At 39.8% G+C, this 19,400-nt stretch overlaps 1 protein-coding gene across 1 annotated transcript in view; it reads left to right on the top strand.

Annotated features, from left to right (window-relative positions):
• The window catches only part of adamts7 (a disintegrin-like and metallopeptidase (reprolysin type) with thrombospondin type 1 motif, 7), a 103,412-nt gene that overhangs the window by 36,745 nt on the left and 47,267 nt on the right, over positions 1–19,400 (top strand). Inside the window, exons 9-14 of the mRNA XM_071922485.2 lie at positions 6,647–6,791; positions 13,422–13,514; positions 14,267–14,412; positions 15,465–15,634; positions 17,189–17,322; positions 18,287–18,407. Coding sequence (XP_071778586.2) covers positions 6,647–6,791; positions 13,422–13,514; positions 14,267–14,412; positions 15,465–15,634; positions 17,189–17,322; positions 18,287–18,407 — 809 coding nt within the window. The remainder of the gene's footprint in view (positions 1–6,646; positions 6,792–13,421; positions 13,515–14,266; positions 14,413–15,464; positions 15,635–17,188; positions 17,323–18,286; positions 18,408–19,400) is intronic.

Here is a 19,400-nt window from a genome sequence, read left to right as displayed (position 1 = left end):
GTCTCTCTTGACAAGTCTTTTTTCTATTGGTCTCTCCTTCCAGCAGACACCCACAAACTGCTGAGCCTGCACTTGCTACTTTTACTGCTACTTATTTCATATGCAACATTGCTATTCACTTTTCTCCCCCTCCACCACCCCATCTCATTCCTGTGGCAAAATCTAATTGCCTCCTCTAAACACCACCTCAGCTTTCTGCCCCTCTCCTCTCTCTCATGTGTCTCTTTCACTGACTGCAGTACAAGGCTTCCATTGTGGCCCGTGGGGTTCGTTGTCCCGCAGGCCTCAATCGCTCCGGCTGTTTTCAGAAGTTGGGTCCGTAGGTGTTTTTTTATGTGGAATGCAGAAGGTCAGGGTGAGCTGAGTGGTTTAGATATTATCACACAGATGGGTTGCACATAGACAGAGCGACTCTTTAATGTCCAGAGGAGAATTCCTCAAAGGGCACTGGGGGCAGGTTGCAGAAAGCCCCAGAACTTTTCATGTGTTTAATTGCTGCAGCGAGGGGGCCTGGAAGTTGCTAAAACAATTACACCCTACTACTTGAGAATGCAGAGATATCTCAAAGATGTGTAAATGCAGCTCGGCATAATTTAACACAATCCATGTATTGATTGTGAGTTGGTTCTGAGGTGAAAGAATCTATGAAATGGTGCTTTAACCAGCGTAAAGTTTTCCAGGGAGGCTGGCTTCGCCAAAGGCTGCAGTAAAGCCTGTTTTGCCCTCTGAGCCTCCATTCAGTAAGCCCCATGCTGTCCAGAGGCACTCATGGAGAACATTTTAATTGCTGTTGTTGAATAGTCAATGTGATGTCACCTCAAATAAATTATTATTTTGATTGGTGCTTAACAACCAGCCACCGTATCTTTAAAGACTCAGAAAGCAGGAAGCCTATGTAGGTCAGACAGCTGTTAGCACATGTGGGCACACAAACACTGCCCACTCCCTCAGAAAGAGAAACTACATATGAGATCCATTCCTCTCTATGGATGAGGGACTGAAAAGTATTCACCTCCCTTTATTTTTTGCACATTTCCTTCTGCTACAGAAGGAGATAATCCATTCATACGTGATTTTTGGTCTGAAATTTATGCAAAGTACTCATTTCTAAAAAGTATAAAATTCCAATAACCGACAAATCTAGTTTTTAAAAGTATTCACCCCATTCACTGACTTGGACTAAATTGTCTCACTGGCAAAAACTTTGTTTGACATTTGATAATATGTATTATTCATACTTCGTCTTTAAGTTACAGTTAAACATTTGGATCTATTTTCTTTTCAAAATTGTTCTAATTTAGCATTTCTTGCCACGAAGGTCTTCATAGGATTTCAGGGTATTAGTATTCCCATGATGTCACACGCATTTCCTACCAATATGGCGCATTACAATACACACAGCTCATTGGCTGTGTTTCCCATTTGATTGTAATCACCTGTTGATTTATTACAATCACCTGCTATTTTCCTACCAACATGGCCGTGTGGTGATGTAACAGAATACTATGAATAAGGTTTGCTTCACAATGCAGGAGCACAGTGAGCTGTTTCCCTTTAAATGTCACTTGTGGAAGACGCTTGATTCCGGTTTCTGGTGGATCAAAGAAAAACAAATTGTCATTCTTCTGCCACTACTGTAAATGTGAAAACAAAGAGGATGCATATACAGTATTTTTTCTCTTGTCCAATTTCTTCATTAATTTCTGCAATAGAATTAAAGGGGGTGAATACTTTTTATTGCCACTGAACACGTATAACGAGTATGTGTAACATCATTATTGTGTGCAAGTTATTATTAATTCCTGTTAGCAGCAGTACACTAGACTTATTTGACTGCAGCCTGTCATAGTAGGTGTTCAGAAATTACTATGTGATGTACTGTAGGTTATTCAGGTGTGAGTCTGCATTTTAAGGACCTTTTAATTTTCAGTACTAACCTAAGGACAGAGAACATCTGCACTCTCGTTATCCCCAGTAAGCTTAACTTGTTCTCATTTGTCTGTGTTACCATTTATATTTCCCCCCACAGCTGTGCAGTGCAGAGGGCCAAGCTACTTGATGGTTCCCCCAGAACATGTCAGCCTTATGCAAACTCCATCAATCTCACTGGCCCTCTTTCCTCGTCCATTTTCACTACATTGTTGCATATTTAACCGCCTCGCAATGTGATAAGGAATACTCCAAGGGATTCACATATAATATTCCTATGATCAAGAGCATCCCAATCAGGATTTGTTCACATTAACAATTCTTTCTCCAGGCAACCAAGACTTTACTATGTAATGTCATATTGATCGTACCGAACCTTCCAACATATGAAGCTTTACATCCTATTGAGCTCTATTACATGGTAGTGCTATCTATTATTTCCAAACCAGTGAATGTACCGTCATTCTTTGAAGATCATGCGGGTCACTGCCACTGTGCCCTCCCCCATTTTCTCAATCCTCTGTTATCCTATTTCACTGTGACATCACAGGAAGGAATAGGATAAAATCTGATTGTTTTTTTTGTTGCTATGGGAGACAGTAGTTATGGTTCACTAATTCAATCAACTACAAATACAAATTGAACTCTTCTTGGGCACAGGCATTGTTTTTATTTGAAGAATGTTACGTCTATATTAGTCATTCTTCTTCTTTCAATTAAATGTTAATATTACTGTACTTACATTGAGCTTTGACAAGGGAGTTATTTCAACTTTTAGTATAAGGCCATGAAAAAGTCATGAATATTATTGAAATTCACATCACAGAACTCATATTTATTTAATCACTGCAGGCTCTTGACGATCTCATCAGACCTCTTTTTATGTAAATGTTGGCGTAATTTTCTGGTGGCTGCTCCAAAGGCTACTATTTAATTCATCTGCAGATCAAAGAACATCAGCGCATCAAGTTGACATTGGCATTCATTTTTGACATCCAGTATTTATCATTATGAGCCATTTGATAGCAATAGAATATCCCTTTTCTACTTTTGATTAAGATCCAACTAATGTTGAGTTATCAAGCACTTCTACGTGTTTCATTGTGTGTTTATAGAATCTGTATGGTACAAACAATCACTGTCTGATCGTCTGAGATCACTTTGACCAGTTTGAGATCATTATCTTCAGCCATTCCAGGTTAATAGGTTGTACATTCATTATGAAGGCGTGATAATCTAAAGCCTACATCTGTAGTTGTGTCAATTGATTCTCCACACAGCTGGGTAATAATGGAACAGCCTTCTCTTCTCATTCTTCCCTTGGCTTTCACTGAGAGCCTCTCTGTTGCAGAACAAGCCCTTCTTAATCAGATTCTCCTTCAGTTATTTTCACAAGTTCTCTTATTCTTTAGGCAATATGATTTTATCATGTAGCACTTAATAATGTGCTGCTTTCAGAGTTGTTATTATTATTAACTTACCGTAGGTGCCTATGATACATAGAAAGCTATAGTGAAAGACTTTGATAAGAACTAAGCAGTGCCCCATGCTGTTTTTTTTTGTTTTGTTGTTTTCTAAATTACCAGTGAAAGAGAGTGAGATTGCCTCTAATTGAATACTTTTGTCCCGATTGACTACATTTAATCATTTTTTATTTTTTCAGTTAGACATTTTGGTTCAGATCTACTAAGAGGCGTGCAAACCATCATCAAAACACACAGAACAAATGATGCCAATTCCAATTCCATTACCAATTCCTGACATTCAAATTAGGTTGGCCCTATTTTGCTGCCATCTGGGTTAGATTGGATTGGGTTACTTTTTCTGACTCAACTCTATAATGACTGACGATATTTGTTAAAATAATAAAAACAAATCGAAAGTTATCAGTTTCATTGACTGAAGTCATGAGCATGTCTCATGCTTAATTACTTGATTGATCTAGTGTAAAGAAAATAGGGAACATTTCTACTGAATAGTTTGTGTGTGGAAATGTACTATTGTTGAAATAAATGTGAAAGAATAAGAGGTTTGTCCATTTCTGCATTGGGGAAAGAGAGAAACAGATCTAAATTATTGTCCATATTTGTCTAAATATGGTCCAAAGTGGCCTGAAGAGAGGTACATTCATACATCTTCATCCTCCTCAATGTCTTTCTTGCTTAGTAAATCACAAGGAGGGAGATGATTGATTAATCTCTTCCTCCCTTAAAAGCACAGAAAGTACTGTATGTGCCCTAGTTTCTTACGAAACGGTTGTGCACCCGGGTAGCAAATCATAATCCTCCAGTTTTACAGAACTGCATTAGTGCAAGCACAAAAGTTTAGCAGATACAGGCTCCTGAAACTGCCAATACAGCCTGCCAACCAGCTAATGAACTAATATCTATAAAATACTTTGTTGACATTGCCAAAATAAGAAAATCCTGTTATCACTAATATTGGTTAAAAATGCAGACACAGATTTAGGTTCTGCATTTGAAAAGTTCACAGTGTCACTCACATGCAGCATATCACATACTGTACCTGTCTTGAGAGAGTGAAGAGCAAGGTGGACTCACTGTGTTATTTCTGGGGACCAATTAAGGTGGATCACTAAGTTATTTTGCATTAAATTTGAAAATACACTCATTCATATGGTTATATTCTATTGTATGGCTTATTAATATAGCAAAGTGATAAATCATGTACCTGGAGGACGTGTAGATGTGAAAACGGTGAACTCCCTCCAGATTCCAGTATTCACGCTGGCAATCGCATAATAGCAAGCAACACGAGCAATTTCTGTTTCTTGGCTTATTGATTGTCATGTTGCTGTGGGAGCTATTGATTTACAGCATTGTGCTTACAAACAAACAAGCCATGTACAGAATATAGCGTTTAGCCATTAGAGACCACTTATAATATGAATAGGAGTTACAGGAATGAAACAAGAGCAGTGTTCCTTTCTCTCGGTCAGAAATGTGGTCATGCCTGACGTGTTCCTTCATCAGCTTGCACATCCTCCTATTGTAGATGTGCCCTGAGTGGAAATTCATGAATATGCCTTCATGCAGCCATCCGTGATTAATTGCTGGTGATTAAAACGTGATTAAATTCTCCTAGGGAAGTTATGTTGGATCAAGTGGCTACATTAATGAATCTATCTTGGTATATGTGAGGTTACACATATAGTTTGAGAGGGGGGGGGGGGACGTCTTCATTTAAATTTGTAATCAAATTTTAATTAAGAAACAAGTAAACATGTCGTCACCCCTGAATGATGCAGGCACCCCTTGGGGTTTCATCAAAATCAGACCACTGCTGTAGCAGTTATGGCCTTTCAAACATCTACATTAAGGGCTTTTTACACGGGAGGTGACAGCCGCATGCGAACTGCGAAGTTAAACACAATTCAACTCTAGCTGGGTGGGCTTGTGCGCGTACGAGCACGAACATGACTTTTTCACGGGAACGAGCCCGCGTTCCGCTCCACCTGCCAATCCGGCCGCTCCTCCGCATCTCCCCACGCACCTCTCATTGAAAATGAATGAGGACTAGGCGATTGTCCTTCCCGTGTAAAAAGCCCTTTATCCTCCAAGTGTTGTCAAAATCAGGCAGTGGTGTCTGAGATATCACGTTTGAGTTTAAAATTTGACCTTTAAATATAGCGCCCCCATTAGGCCAGTCAGTGTAATTTGTAAGGATATCTGGATTTGTGTAGAAAGTTTCATGTCAATTGGACTTAAGGTGCAGGAGTGAGTTAGTTAGTCAGTCAGTTATTAAAACTTTTCTCGATCTCTCTTTTCTCTGACATGAAACAATTTTAGGTAATAATTTGATTGTAGATTTGTCTCACAATCTGGGATTGTGAGGAACATTCTGTTTCCAAATGTGATGGTGTTTTATTGAAAAGAGCAGAATTGAGCTGGGATTATTTAAAACTGAAATCTGCGTGATCTTCGTTGATCTTTTTTTAATTTGGTTCCCTCTCAGTCATGTTCAGTCATGTTGTGTCCAGGACTGTTGTAATTGTCCTTGGATTTTCTGTTGTTGAAGTTTCTGTAGATGGCTTTCCTTTCTTTGTCTGTTCAACCACGGTGGCTATCGCTGCCTATGCCCCTAACTACCAAGTTCTTCTTCTGTTTGTTCCAAACAAACCGTTGTTGCTGCTGCCGGAAAGGTAAAACACATCACTTCCTGTGTGGCAGAGGATTTTTTCCAAGGAAAGACCGTGGAAAAGAGATAGAGAACAGCAAAACAACATTTATTGTCAATGCCATCACAACTGTGTGTGTGTGTGTGTGTGTGTGTGTGTGTGTGTGTCACAGCACTGCAAAAAATGACAAGCTGTCCAGTGATTTTAACTTGTCTTCAGACCTATCAAGCTTATTTCATTATATTTTTAGTCAAATTATCTCACTGCACTGGCAGATAATCTTGCTAGTTTCAATAAATTTCACTTGATACATACCAATATGACAAGAAAATCATCATGAAACCGTGAAGAAAATCTTGAAACAAGAAAATTTCTCCAGGACAATTTCACTTTTACCGAGTAAGTGTCCTGAAACAAGTTACAGTCGATAAAATTCACACAAAAAAAATCCTGAAATAAGCTTGATAAGTCTGTATACAAGATAAAATAACTTAACAAGTTTCTCAGTTTTTGCAGTGAGAGAGACTTTTTTTCATCTGTGCTCACCTGCCTGCATTTTCTCTCCCCCCCCTCCATCAGTCGCGGGTGGGGCTGGTGCCTGGACGACGCCCCGGTGAAGGACCAGCTGTCTCTGACCTCCATGCCCCCCGGGGTGCTGTACAGCGCCGCCCATCAGTGCCGCCTGCAGTACGGGTCAGGCTCCCTGCTCTGCGACGACGTGGACGTAAGACTCTCTGGAACCACAAACACACTCAGATATAGCCTACGACAGTCTGTACTGGACATCATAGTATGTTCGAACTTGAATTAACGTCTTTCTGCCTGTGGGTCCTTTATTCTCTTCTCTTCTCTTCTCTCCTGTTCTCTGCCCTTCTCTTCTCCGCTCTTCACTTCTTTTTCATCATTGTTTTTTTTTCTTCCCACTTATCCTTGCTCTACTCGGCTTCACTTTGCTTGGCTCTTATATTATGACCTGACTGAACCTGCTACTTTTAATCATGTCATACCAAAACCCTCTCTCTCTCTCTCTCTCTCTCTCTCTGCTACTTTTAATCATGTCATACCAAAACCCTCTCTCTCTCTCTCTCTCTCTCTCTCTCTCTCTCTCTCTCTCTCTCTCTCTCTCTCTCTCTCTCTCTCTCGCCCCTCTGATCCTCTGATCCCATTATGCCGTAACTAGAGTATGCCTGCTCTCACTTTACCATCTAATTACTTTACTTTTATCAGCATGTGTGTCCTGTCCACCACTGCTCCTGTGTAACAACATTACACTGTCCATTTGTGTCCAAGGCACTCTATTATGGTTACATTTTGGTTAAGGTTCAGTCTTACAGATCAATTGCTACACTTTGGTAAACTGTTGAGCCATCTAATTATAAACAAGCACAGATCCTGTACAGACTCACAGCGCGTGTGTTCAATTCTCTGCACTCAAGCACTGCGACACGGTTAAATTACCTAATTCCACTAACATTACTTAAATACCACAAGATGACATCACCTGCCCTTAAAGTTTGTATGGCAGCAAAGACGAGTTACTGTCTGCAAATCCCCGTTACTGACTGTGGAATGTTAAGTTTCACTTTTGTTTTCACACCGGGAGACTCTGTGGATTGAGTTCAATGCTGCTGGTCTGCTGTCTGTACATCTCCAAATTACAGACATGATGTGATGCGACATCAGGCGCATGAGAGATCGATTTAGATCCATTTCTATACAGTGACCAACTTTTGATTTTGTGACTCTGTATGGGAAACACTATATCGCACAGTCAAAACGCCCTCTAGAGGCCATCTGACGAAGCGCATCATCTAAGCATTACCTGACTGACTGACTGACTGACTGACTGACATGAATTTGCCTTGTGTTACCCACGGCTATGCCGTGGGAAAAACAAATAGGTTGTTACTCAAGTTACAAACCAAAATAGATTATCTCAAATTCTTCATGTTCAAGTGATATAACATAGATATTACTGTATCTATTAGAATTATCTGCATTATTTCTATATTTCAAGTTACCAAGTACCAAGGTTAATGTGTTAATGTGATTTTGAAATTGCACAAACTGAATCTGCACCATTGAACTAGCTGGACATGCAAAAGCAGGGGTGCATAGAGCAAAAAATCCAATAAAGCCTAGATTCAGAGGGAGCTCGCACTCACAAATGGAAGAAAAAACTTCTGAAACCGAGATTTCTAAATGCAAAGTTTCCATTTTATTCTTCATCTGAGCAATAAAGTGACATATCCTTCACCCTGCGGATGGTGAGCTTACAAGGCGGCGGCTCCAGGCTGCTGCTTCACGCTGTGCCTGGAATATCAAAACAACAAACTTTCTTTACACAATGATATCATAATGTGACCCATAGAGGGTACGGCATGTTGGATACGTGACAAACAAACTTTTGGAATAGTTTACATTTTACATTAACATTTACTGTAGTTCAAAATTTTAAGCTGCTGCAACATCCTATAGGCTATAACATTTTTTATGGCTATGATACTGAAGTCCTGCTGAGGTGTTTTTATGGGCTGTGTTAACTTGCAGAAGGCTTGTGTGTGTTCCTTTCGCTCCCCACCTAGATTATTGTAAAAGGTCTCGCCCACTCATTTGGGATTTGTCAAAGCAACTTCACTTTTATGCAACCCAGTCAAGGATAAGAAAATCATTACAGAAAGGTTTAGAAATAAAAGTCAGATCAAATAGGAGTCAAATAAAAGGCACAACACAAGAAATGTCAGGCTTGCTTTCTAGAGCTGGTGGACCAACCCCCCCCCCCCCTCTCCATTCATCACTCCTACAACATGAGCTGGAATTACACCCACTGCCTGAGCAAAACTTGACATGTTACTGCAGCCAGTGGTTGGATAGCTGGAGTCAAGCATGAAGCCATAAGAGCTAACTAGTGTGAGATTCAGGGGAGGACAGATGCTTACCAAGGTCCGCACTGCGCTCAGTGTTTGAATTATCTCATAGAGTCAGCCTGTTGGTAGTATGGAATTGGCATTGCAATTGGACTCTCTCGGGGAATGTTTCCTACAGTATGAGTGTGGGTGTAGGCACATCGTGAATTTAGATAAATCCTCTCAGTTTTCAAAGTTGCATGCCTTCTAAGGCAGTGGTTCTCAACGTGGGGTCCGGGGACCATCAGGGGTCCTTGAGGGGGTTCCAGGCGGTCCCCAGCAAGTTGATGAAGTGTTAAATTTCAGCATTATACACAATTAGAGAATGAGTAGAAGAATGATTATTTTGATCATAGTTTGACTGTTATCTCTTTACCTACAGTACAGTCTTGGAATTCTGGACAAAATCGTATCTAACAATACAAATATTCTCAATTCAGAGAAACAAAATCTTATCAAATCTGGGTCCATGGCTCTAATGTGTTCTAAATTAGGGGTCCTTGATATGAAAAAGGTTGAGAATCACTGTTCTAAGGAATGGAAAGCTGCTGTATGTTATAGGTAGGGACAGAGAAATGTATAGAGACTGTGCAATGAGAGTGAAAGAGGAATGGAAAAAAAAGGAGACCACACACGTGCATTTTTCCACCAGCGACGTTTCTCCAAGGTTCTCTATAAATTCCATTTGCTCCCCCACATGCAGCGGTTTACAAGCAGCCCACCAAGGCAGACAGACAGCTATGGGATGCACACAGATTTACAGCACTGTCAATTATTTTGAAAACACACAAATTCATGGAAATCTAATCCAGTCACATATTCCCATTACCTTGGTTTCCTGCCCCACACTGGGTTAAAAATTGTGATGATAAGAGCAGTGTCTGTGTGATGTTATACAGACATTAGCTGTTTCAAGCTTAAGATCACATCTTCTAGATAAAATGTAAGATGAGATCTATCGCTTTGGAAAATTTGATTAAAAATCCCTCTAAACCTACTGTATTCATTATTAATATATTCATGACAACTTTGAAAACTGCATAGGACATACCTAGCCTACACTACATTTATCATAAACAATAAATATTGATTTTTAGATTCATGACAGATCTAGACATTTACATGAATGGTTTTAAATTTGTTTATCTTCTGTAACATTAAGAGTTGTGTAGGCTACACAGAACATACAGTCACTTTGCTAATGATCTGGACTGTCTATACAACTATAATAAAAACAACAGAAACAACTTTTCCCAAAAAATGAAAAGGGTGATCTAGGATTAAATCCAACTGAAACACTTTCCATTCAAAACAAATTACAGGTAATCCATTAGCATGGTGCAGAATAGTTCAGTCTCACTTAAAGTGTCTTACTTTTCTGAATCAAGTGAACACCTGTCTTCAAATGACGAATTCACAGACATGTAGAAAACTAACTAGCCTATTAGCCTAGCCTATTAATGTGTACATGCTAGTGTTTTACCAATATAAAAGGCCATAAACTATTTTCAGAAACTCAGTTAAAGCTTGCATTGTGCAGATGGCTGCACTTCATAAAACATACTATTACACAAATTAGTATTTACATACTAGTTATGTTACAGAATAACTGGATACAAAGCTTGAATTTTGTATCTATTTCCATTTTCACATAAAACACAAACAGGGAATGATTTTTCATATTTAAAATACATCATTACATTATTATTTCGGACTTGGCTGCCCTCGCTCAGCTGTTTCAGCCACAGCCTGAGCAGGTGAACGACTGCCCTGATGCCACTTTACACATCATTCTTGCAAGCATGTCAAGTCTTCAAGACCACCCGAGTACCTGGTGTATCACCGCGTCACTGGGGATGTGACTGTTTTAAGAGCCATGGCACTTCAACACCTTTATCAGGACAAGGACACTGACAACAACAAGAACAGACATGTGGCTCGCATGCAACAGACACACTGACACATCTGTTTGTTCAGTGTCCTCGGTTGTGGGGGTTATTTAGGCCCCTAGCAGGGTGGTTTCAGGGATTTGGGGAGGGGTTTTCTTTTGATTTGTTTATTTTTGGCCCGAGGAACAGCCAGAGGAAGTCAACCTGGTCCTGGTAGAGTAAACCTCCTGTCAGTAGCGGCTAAGCTAGCCATCTGGAATACCAGGAAGAATCAGGTTGAAGCAGGTTGTTGGCTCTGCAGATCCATTTTCTATGATCAGCGGTCTGCTGGAAGCTCGCCTCAGGCTGGATCATGCCCACTACAGACTGATGGGCAACTTTGACTTGTTTATGCTCACATGGGGCACTGGGGTGCACAGTGTTGGATGATGGGAGCTTGTCACTGACTTTCTGAATGTAGTCCTTTTTTGTCTTGAATCTTTGTTTTTCTCTCTCTCTCTCTCTCTCTCTCTCTCTCTCTCTCACTCTCTCTCTCTCACACACACACACACACACACACATATACAGTACATACACTATACAGTACACATCTTGTATTGATTTTTTTCAATTCAATGTGCTTTACTGGCATGACAGCATGTAACAAGAAATCAATCATCAATTAACCAACACTTCAGAAAAAGAATCCCATCCCCTCCCATGTGTGTGTCTCTCTCTCTCTCTCTCTCTCTCTCTCTCTCTCTCTTGCACACACAAATACACAAACACTATACAGTACACACTCTTGTTGATAGTTGTACACTACAATAAATCAATATGCTCTTACTAGAATTTCACAAAATGCCTGTGGAGTGTGAGGTTTGCTCACAGTGACCTTTCCATTTCATGTGGAGGTTTATCTCTAAATTGAGAGCGGTGATATCAGGGTGGGGATGTGTCCGGACCAGCCGTTAGCTTCATGCTATCAGTCACAGAATTTGCAGATTAATAGAAAAAGGAGCTTAATAGAGTTCCCACTTCACTGTTATTTATTGCATTCTGAAAGTTCAAATGGCCAGATGGTTTACATCTCAAAAATCAGCTCCCTCTGCAGGATGTATTTTATAGCCAAAATGCAAAATGACCTCCACCTGTTCATCACAAAATGTCAAGCAAGAGCAACAACAATGGGTCAAGCCCATCATTCCAATCTGCCAGCGAACTCCAATTGATAAACGCTGCAGTTGACCTTTTGGCTTTTATCAGTCTTCACACAGAAAGCAGCAGTCACCAGTGTAGGAAATAAGCATTTTTTGTCGTTCTCATCCTAACCTCCAGAGAGCATTTAGGAGCTCCCTAATTCATTGCTTTATGCCAGTATCTATATCAGTACCAGATTGTCTCTGACTTAGAGTCGGCTCTGAGGAAGAAAGTCCCTTTTACGCTTCTCAGGGGTCCGATACTGTTCTCAACACTTGTGCTGTGCTGAAGTCACAGTGGATCAAATTCTGATTTTTTTTGTAGGTTAACATTTGACACAGTCATACAGTTAGTTATACACCCAGATTTTTGCAACAAAAAAAAAAAGCCTTGGTTCCATTGTGCTTCAGATGTAACCCAAGAGAATGTGCAGGGATTGCAGCTGGAATGTACTTTATAGCTGACAGCAAGGTATGCCCTCAATAACTAATTTCAGGTCAGTCACATACCTTTTCCATTACCAATTTTTCCTGATTTACATGAAGCGTGTATTTTACATACAGAAATGTTTGAAGTCTTACAAATAGCACCCCTGCTGTGGAGCTTAATGCATGATGGGGTGAAAAATGAGAATTAAGTTGTTATTGCCAGAGGTGGACATTTCACAGGCAGTTACATATGCATTCACTCAGTACTGGTTTTCTGTGAATGCCAATAATCTGTGTTGGATATCTCTGCCCCGTTAAAAGCCTTAATCCTTATCTGAGTTGCAGTGTCTGAAAAAAATGGCAAGTCTTATCAAAGAGAGCAAGAGCTAACATTAGGCCTTGCATATGGATTTTTTTTTTTTCATCCATCAATACCAATGTGTTCTTTTTGTAGTTGAACTCCAGTGGAACCACACTGAATTCTTACAACAAAAACTACTCAGAAAATTGTCTGGTTCAATCAGTAAGACAAATAGGTAAACCAGTGGGGAAAGTCACCAACAGTATATTGGCAGACAAGAAAATGAGACAACGGCAACCTGTATAATGCACATCTAGTTTACTTATTTAAAATACATTTATTATATAAAACTCTCCAGCAGATAACTAACTGGAGACATTGCTATTAAAGGTGATTTACAACTTCCAATTACACCGCAAAGAGAGTTCAACTTGCACATTTTAATGTAATCATCAAATCCACTGTTCATATTAGTGCGGTATTCAGTGAAATTCCAAGGCATTGCTTGTTTTCACGCATCATAAATCTGCTTGTCCTCTACTCAAACGACACTGGAAAAGAAACAAATGGCAAGGAAACAACATCACATGTTTCAAAGGCAAAGATTTTGGTTAGGAAATAGGAAGTTACTATCTCTTTCTGCCTTCCTAGAACATTTGCAGTACGTTGTGGTGCACAGTGGGAACGACCTGCCACTCTAAGCTGGATGGGGCCGTGGATGGGACCAACTGTGGCGAGAACAAGGTGAGTCTTCAGTTTCTTGCATGAAAGGTATGAACATTAAAGGGGGAATTCCAACCTAAAACAAAATTCGGCGTGCTACTCCGGCGATGCTGTGCAGTTGAATTTAGACTTGCAAATGTGAAGAAATCTTTGCCAGGGCCAGAAAAAGACAGGCAAGACATTAAGCTGCGCCACCGATGCTGAATGGGAGACAAACTTAGTATAGATGTTGTGACAGTGCTGGGGAACATTTCATGGGAATATAGGATTTGCAGATTTTCTGGTTGGCAACTGTCAGCTCAAGATTCCTGAAGGTACGTGCCTTACCTTCAGCTGTTGGAGTCCTTCATATTTGCATGTAGCTAAGGTCATAGGAATCAACAAGTGGAAATTTGGCCTTTGGAGGTTGTTTTTTAAATCCATAATCTATATCTACATGTATACATATGATATGATATATAGGGTATACATGTATATTTATATACTGATTAGATACATCTCCCTGTTTATGCAAACATCTCACTCCTCCAGACAGTGAGTCACATATAAATAAAACATTACAATGGGCAAGCCGCTTGATCTAAGCTACTATGAACGTGGTATGATCATTGATTCCAGCATCTCAGAAACAGACAACCTTATGGGATTTTCTGGCTACAGCAGCAGAAGACCATGCTGGGTTCAATTCCTGTCAGCTAAGAACAAGAAGATGAAGCTTAACTGTTCAATTAGTCATTAATAATAATGATGAGAATTGTGCTGTTTGTTGCCAGTGGTGTTTCAGCGGTGAGTGTGTAGTAGTCGGACACCATCCTGAGAGTGTGAACGGTGGCTGGGCGCCGTGGAGCGAGTGGTCGGCCTGTTCCAGGACATGTGGAGCCGGAGTGCAGAATGCCCACAGGGACTGTGTTAACCCAGTGTAAGTTTTATATTTCATCCTGAATTACTCCAGCTTGATTACAAATGCATTTTTTTAACACAGTTTTTTGCATTTGGGATTTATAATTTGATTCATTGTTTCTTCATCACTATAGGGAGGGATACAACATGGAAATACAGTAGTTTTGGAAGAAATCATGTAAATTATCACTTTTTTTCCCAAATATTTAGCAGAAAGTTAGTTAGCCATTAGTCACTACCTAGCCAACAGTTACTGTAGCAGTTAACCAGGCCACAAATTTTTTTAGACAACAGTCAACTTTAGCTTGATTTATCAAGTTGATATGATGCTCCCAACACAATAAGTAATGTGATAATAAGTAGTAAGTAATGCAATGACAGATATTTTTACTGATAGATGAATGGAGCAGCTGTTTGCAACTGCATAAAAATCTCTGTCCAGGGAGGGAAGTAACTTAACCCACATATTTCCTCCACCTCCAGCATGTTGGCGAGAGGCAGGAGAGTATCTGGAGTTATAATGTAATCTACAGAGGGCTTCTCTCTGAAAAAACTTTAAGGTTGTGCACCTCCTCTTTAGCCCGTAGTCTTTCTTCGTGAGACAACAACAAAACTACAGTTTATAGAATTGTTGGATGAACTTTAGAATAGTATCATTATCTCTTGAAAAAAAAAATCTTGAGAATATTCAAGTGGAGGTTTGTGCCACTGAATAATTGCCAGTCATACTCAATTATAAAAGGTAACTGTGTCTCAAAAATACCCTGTAAAATGTGAATAGTTGCTCAGATCAATAATATCCTACCATTATGTTACTCTGATCAATTCTCACTTTTTAAATATTGATCTTGACAGTTGCTGGAAAAACATCAGCCATGCAGCTACTTAAAAGAACCAAAGCGCTTTTGTAATTGTGCACAAAGTGTCTCAAGCATCGCCTCTTTCCCTCCACTCAAGTTTTTTACACCACATCACACAGTTTTGAACACAGTACTTATTCATTAAAAATAAGAGAAGTCAAGAAAGTTAAAAACAGCAGCATTGCAAATAATGTATTTTGCTTTTCTCTAGCCCCAAGTACGGAGGGAGGTACTGTCTGGGAGAGCGGCGGAGGTACAAGATCTGTAACAGCACACCATGCCTCCAGGACCTGCCCACCTTCAGAGACGTCCAGTGTGGTCACTTCAACACCATGCCTTACAAGGGCAAGTTCTACAAGTGGGTCACAGTCAACAACAGAAGTGAGCAATTTAAACTGGATTCAGGGTGTGACAACAACTGCCAGTCACAAGTTTGGACACACCTGATTGAATGCACTATGTTTTTCATTCTCTTAAAGCCATTTTGATCTAAAGGCTTATGCTTAAATGCTTGAAATTTGTTTCTTAGACAAATATAAATAGTGAAGTTGATGCCTATGTATGAATTTCTTTCCAAAGCCTTTGCCTTTCCATCAAGGCAAAGGGCGGCTACTTTAAAGCATCTAAAATATAAGATAGCTTTGATATGTTTAACACTTTTTTGGTCACTGCATAATTCCTTTTGTGTAATTTCATAGTTTTTAAGTCTTTACTATTATTCTAAAATGTGGAAAATAGTAGTCACAATTATGCCTGCAAAGGATTTGTTAGAGGGTAAGGATACTGCTTTCAACCCTATCTTATATAAAGAGCAACCCCCCAGACCATCCATGACTTGTTTTGTTGGCGCCGCCATTGACTCTCAAATTGACTCCCAGTACAGCATTACATTATAACCACAGACTACACAACAACAACAATAAACAAGCAAACGTCTCACCTGACCTGAAAGATTGAATTCCTTGGGGGATGTGACTCTGCCACCAACATCGCTAACACCACTAAAGTCTGGAGATAAATCTTATTCACAACGCATCTCCCCTTAAGGTGCACAAAAGGAGCAATCCATTTTGGCATTTGAAATGATTAAATTTCACCCCATGCCTCCAGACATGAATATTACAGCCAACGGCACACTAACTAACTAACGGCACAACATACGACAGGCATTTTAATTGGTACTCTGTAAGTATTTATTTAATAAAATAACAATGGTAGACATATTCTCTCACTAACTGTGAACGTTTCTTTTGAGAGTCAATATGGCGGCGTCAACAAAACAGTAACGGCACTCACTGCAAGTCATAGATAGGCTTTGCAGTTGTGTCACCAATCTCCTAGCAGCCATGTCTGGCGACATCATGCGGGTCCACTGGGGAATTGGCTGTACGCAAATACTGGTGAAATATATAACAACCAAGCTAGTGAAAAAAGATAGCTGAAAAAGGTCGATGTGTAGATCCAGTCATTAACATTAGTAAAAATGGATTGTCTGATAAGGTAAGGTAACTTAAGGTTAAAAAACTTAAAAAGTTTAAATACTTACAAAATACTTGCAGAGGCTGCATAATATGGGGCGCACAAGTAAAACAAAAAAAATGGACACCACCCCCTGTGTGGTGGTGGTCAGAAGAAAGGTTTTCATGGACTTAATTAAAGTGCTATACATTTTTCATGAGAGCCTGTTCACATTTGAAGGCCATTTTTGGCATCCTGATTAAAAGAGTGAACATATCACACCTGCACTAGCCACTTTACACTGGCTTCTGTTTGTTTTAGAATTGATTTCAAGATTCTTTTGCTTGTTGTTAAGGCACTACGTGGTTTAGCACCTGCATACTTGCCTGAAGGCCGGTTTATTCAGCATCCCCACTCTTAAGCGAAGTAAAAGTGGAGAGTGTTTTGTGACTTTTACCTCTCTCAAAACTCTTTCAGTCAACCCTTGTGAACTGCACTGCCGTCCACTGAATGAGCATTTCTCTGAAAAGATGCTGGACGCTGTCGCCGATGGGACGCAGTGCTACGGAGGCAGCACAAGCCGAGATATGTGCATCAATGGCATCTGTAAGGTAGCAACGCCTACTGTTCCACGCATTTCAAGAAACTCTCTGTGCCTAATATGTGTCGTTCTCTCCTCTTCAGCGTTTTATCTGTTTTATCTCCCAATTTTCCACTGAGCAAGTACTAATGCTTGCATCGCTAACTATTCTCTGTTTCACTTCATTGCCCTGGGACTTCATTGATAATGCAGCCTGTTTAGTCGACCCTCAGCTCGTTTTCTCTGCAGACTAGTGCTGCGCATTTGACATTCTGTATGAAAATGTGTTGATAGAAGACAATGGAGGCTGTTATCTCCCAAGATGACAGCCTGCCCTTGCCTATTTTCCCGAGCCAAAATGCCAGTCAGGGAGCCTGCACTGTGGAGATACAGATTGGACAGCAATTACAGACTTTGCATTAGTAGATTATTTGGTGTATATAGAAAAGTGTTGCAATGATACACTGTTGTGCAGGATTTGTTAAACTGGTTAGCTGACACCAAAAGGGCCAAATATTGATATTGCAGTTCATACTTTAATTTCTATTTATTAACAAATTCTACATGACTTATCCTTTTGTTAATTCAATTTGAATGAAATAGAAATAGGGTTTTTCTCTCTCGCACAGAGTCCGCCTGCATGTGGTTTGAGGAAACTATAGTAACACAGTAGAGGCAGAAGCTGTGCCCACTTCATTTGTTATAAAGATAGATATTTATCACCCAGGCAGTCAATCATTTAAATAGGTTGTGATCTATTTTGAGAACAAATTCATAGTAGCACAGTGTTAGCAGATGAATGTAGGTACCTGATCACAACACTCCAATTGCTAGTTGAATTCCCAGTTGACAGCTGTGCCTGACGTTTGAATTAATAACTAATGGGGCAGTCTTCCAATCACTATATAGTGTCTGTTATCTCATTTCTCTTTCATTGTGTAATTGCTGTAAATGGATAATGTATTGTATCTTATTTGTTTGCCTATCTGTTACAGAATGTGGGCTGTGACTATGTGATTGACTCTAATGCTACAGAGGATCGCTGTGGGGTTTGCCATGGTAACGGCTCCACCTGTAAAACTGTGAGGAGAACCTTTGAGGAGAGTGAAGGCCTTGGTATGTTACTTTCAGAGTTTAGTTTGAGAAAATTCAAGGATTTGGCTGTAAGTAGACGGATGTTTGCATGAATTATGTTTAGAGTACTACTTCCTCTTCCACCCTGCCGGTCCCGCCAGCAGGACCATCATTACAGATGCATGTTGTGCGGCCAAGCTTTGTTCAAACCCATAGAAGTTTATTTTAAATTCTAGTCAAGATCCCAAGGTTTCCAAAGATACCAAACATGTCATGCTGAATTACAGGGAAAGGTGTATGAAATGATGCACAGGACATCTAGATATTTTCCATTTGATGTAATGGTGCAGCCATAAAAAATGGCGTTTAGGGTTTGAATATTTCATTCAATATAAGCATCATATAGCTTCAGTGAAGCAGATACAGAATATGTAAGTGACATTGTCACGCAGTATGGAAAAAACGCTACCTAAGGGGAAATTTAAGTGGAAAATGAGGGTGCAAGGTGATAAAGTCGCTATAGGCAGGTGTCAACCAGGTTTTAAAAAACATCCAGACGCCCCAGAGAGAGAGAGAGAGAGAGAGAGCAACATGCACGCAGATGATCGACAACCTGTGGCTATGCTGTCTGGCTTCAGAGTTTGCCTCATTTGTCTGATGCTTGAGGCTTGAAATTTAATTTAAAAAGCAAATAGCGGAGCAATGGCTCTATTAACATTGCTGAGATTTTGACATTTTGGCATACTTAAAAATGTCCTTCTCCCAATATGGGGATTACTTCTGCTCAATTCAAACTAAATGCCAATTTAGAAATCCTGCTTACTGTAGCTTTAATTAGTCCCTGAAAGCAGTCACTGTGAAAACAAACACCAGTTATTTAGATTATTTTGAGATTTTTATTATTTTATGTGTCTTTCATTATAGACAAAACCTCATTCGCTTGAATTATTTACATATTTAATTCTCCTAAATCTCTAGGTAGAAGTAAAAGAATTTAAAAGCTTAATCAGTTTCTGTCACTTTGTAATTCATTTT

The sequence above is a fragment of the Centroberyx gerrardi genome, chromosome 1 (assembly GCF_048128805.1).
Source record: "Centroberyx gerrardi isolate f3 chromosome 1, fCenGer3.hap1.cur.20231027, whole genome shotgun sequence".
Classification (NCBI taxonomy): Eukaryota; Metazoa; Chordata; class Actinopteri; order Beryciformes; family Berycidae; genus Centroberyx; species Centroberyx gerrardi.
The sequence above is the reverse complement of the archived record's forward strand: the minus strand, read 5'-3'. Positions and strand labels throughout refer to the sequence as shown.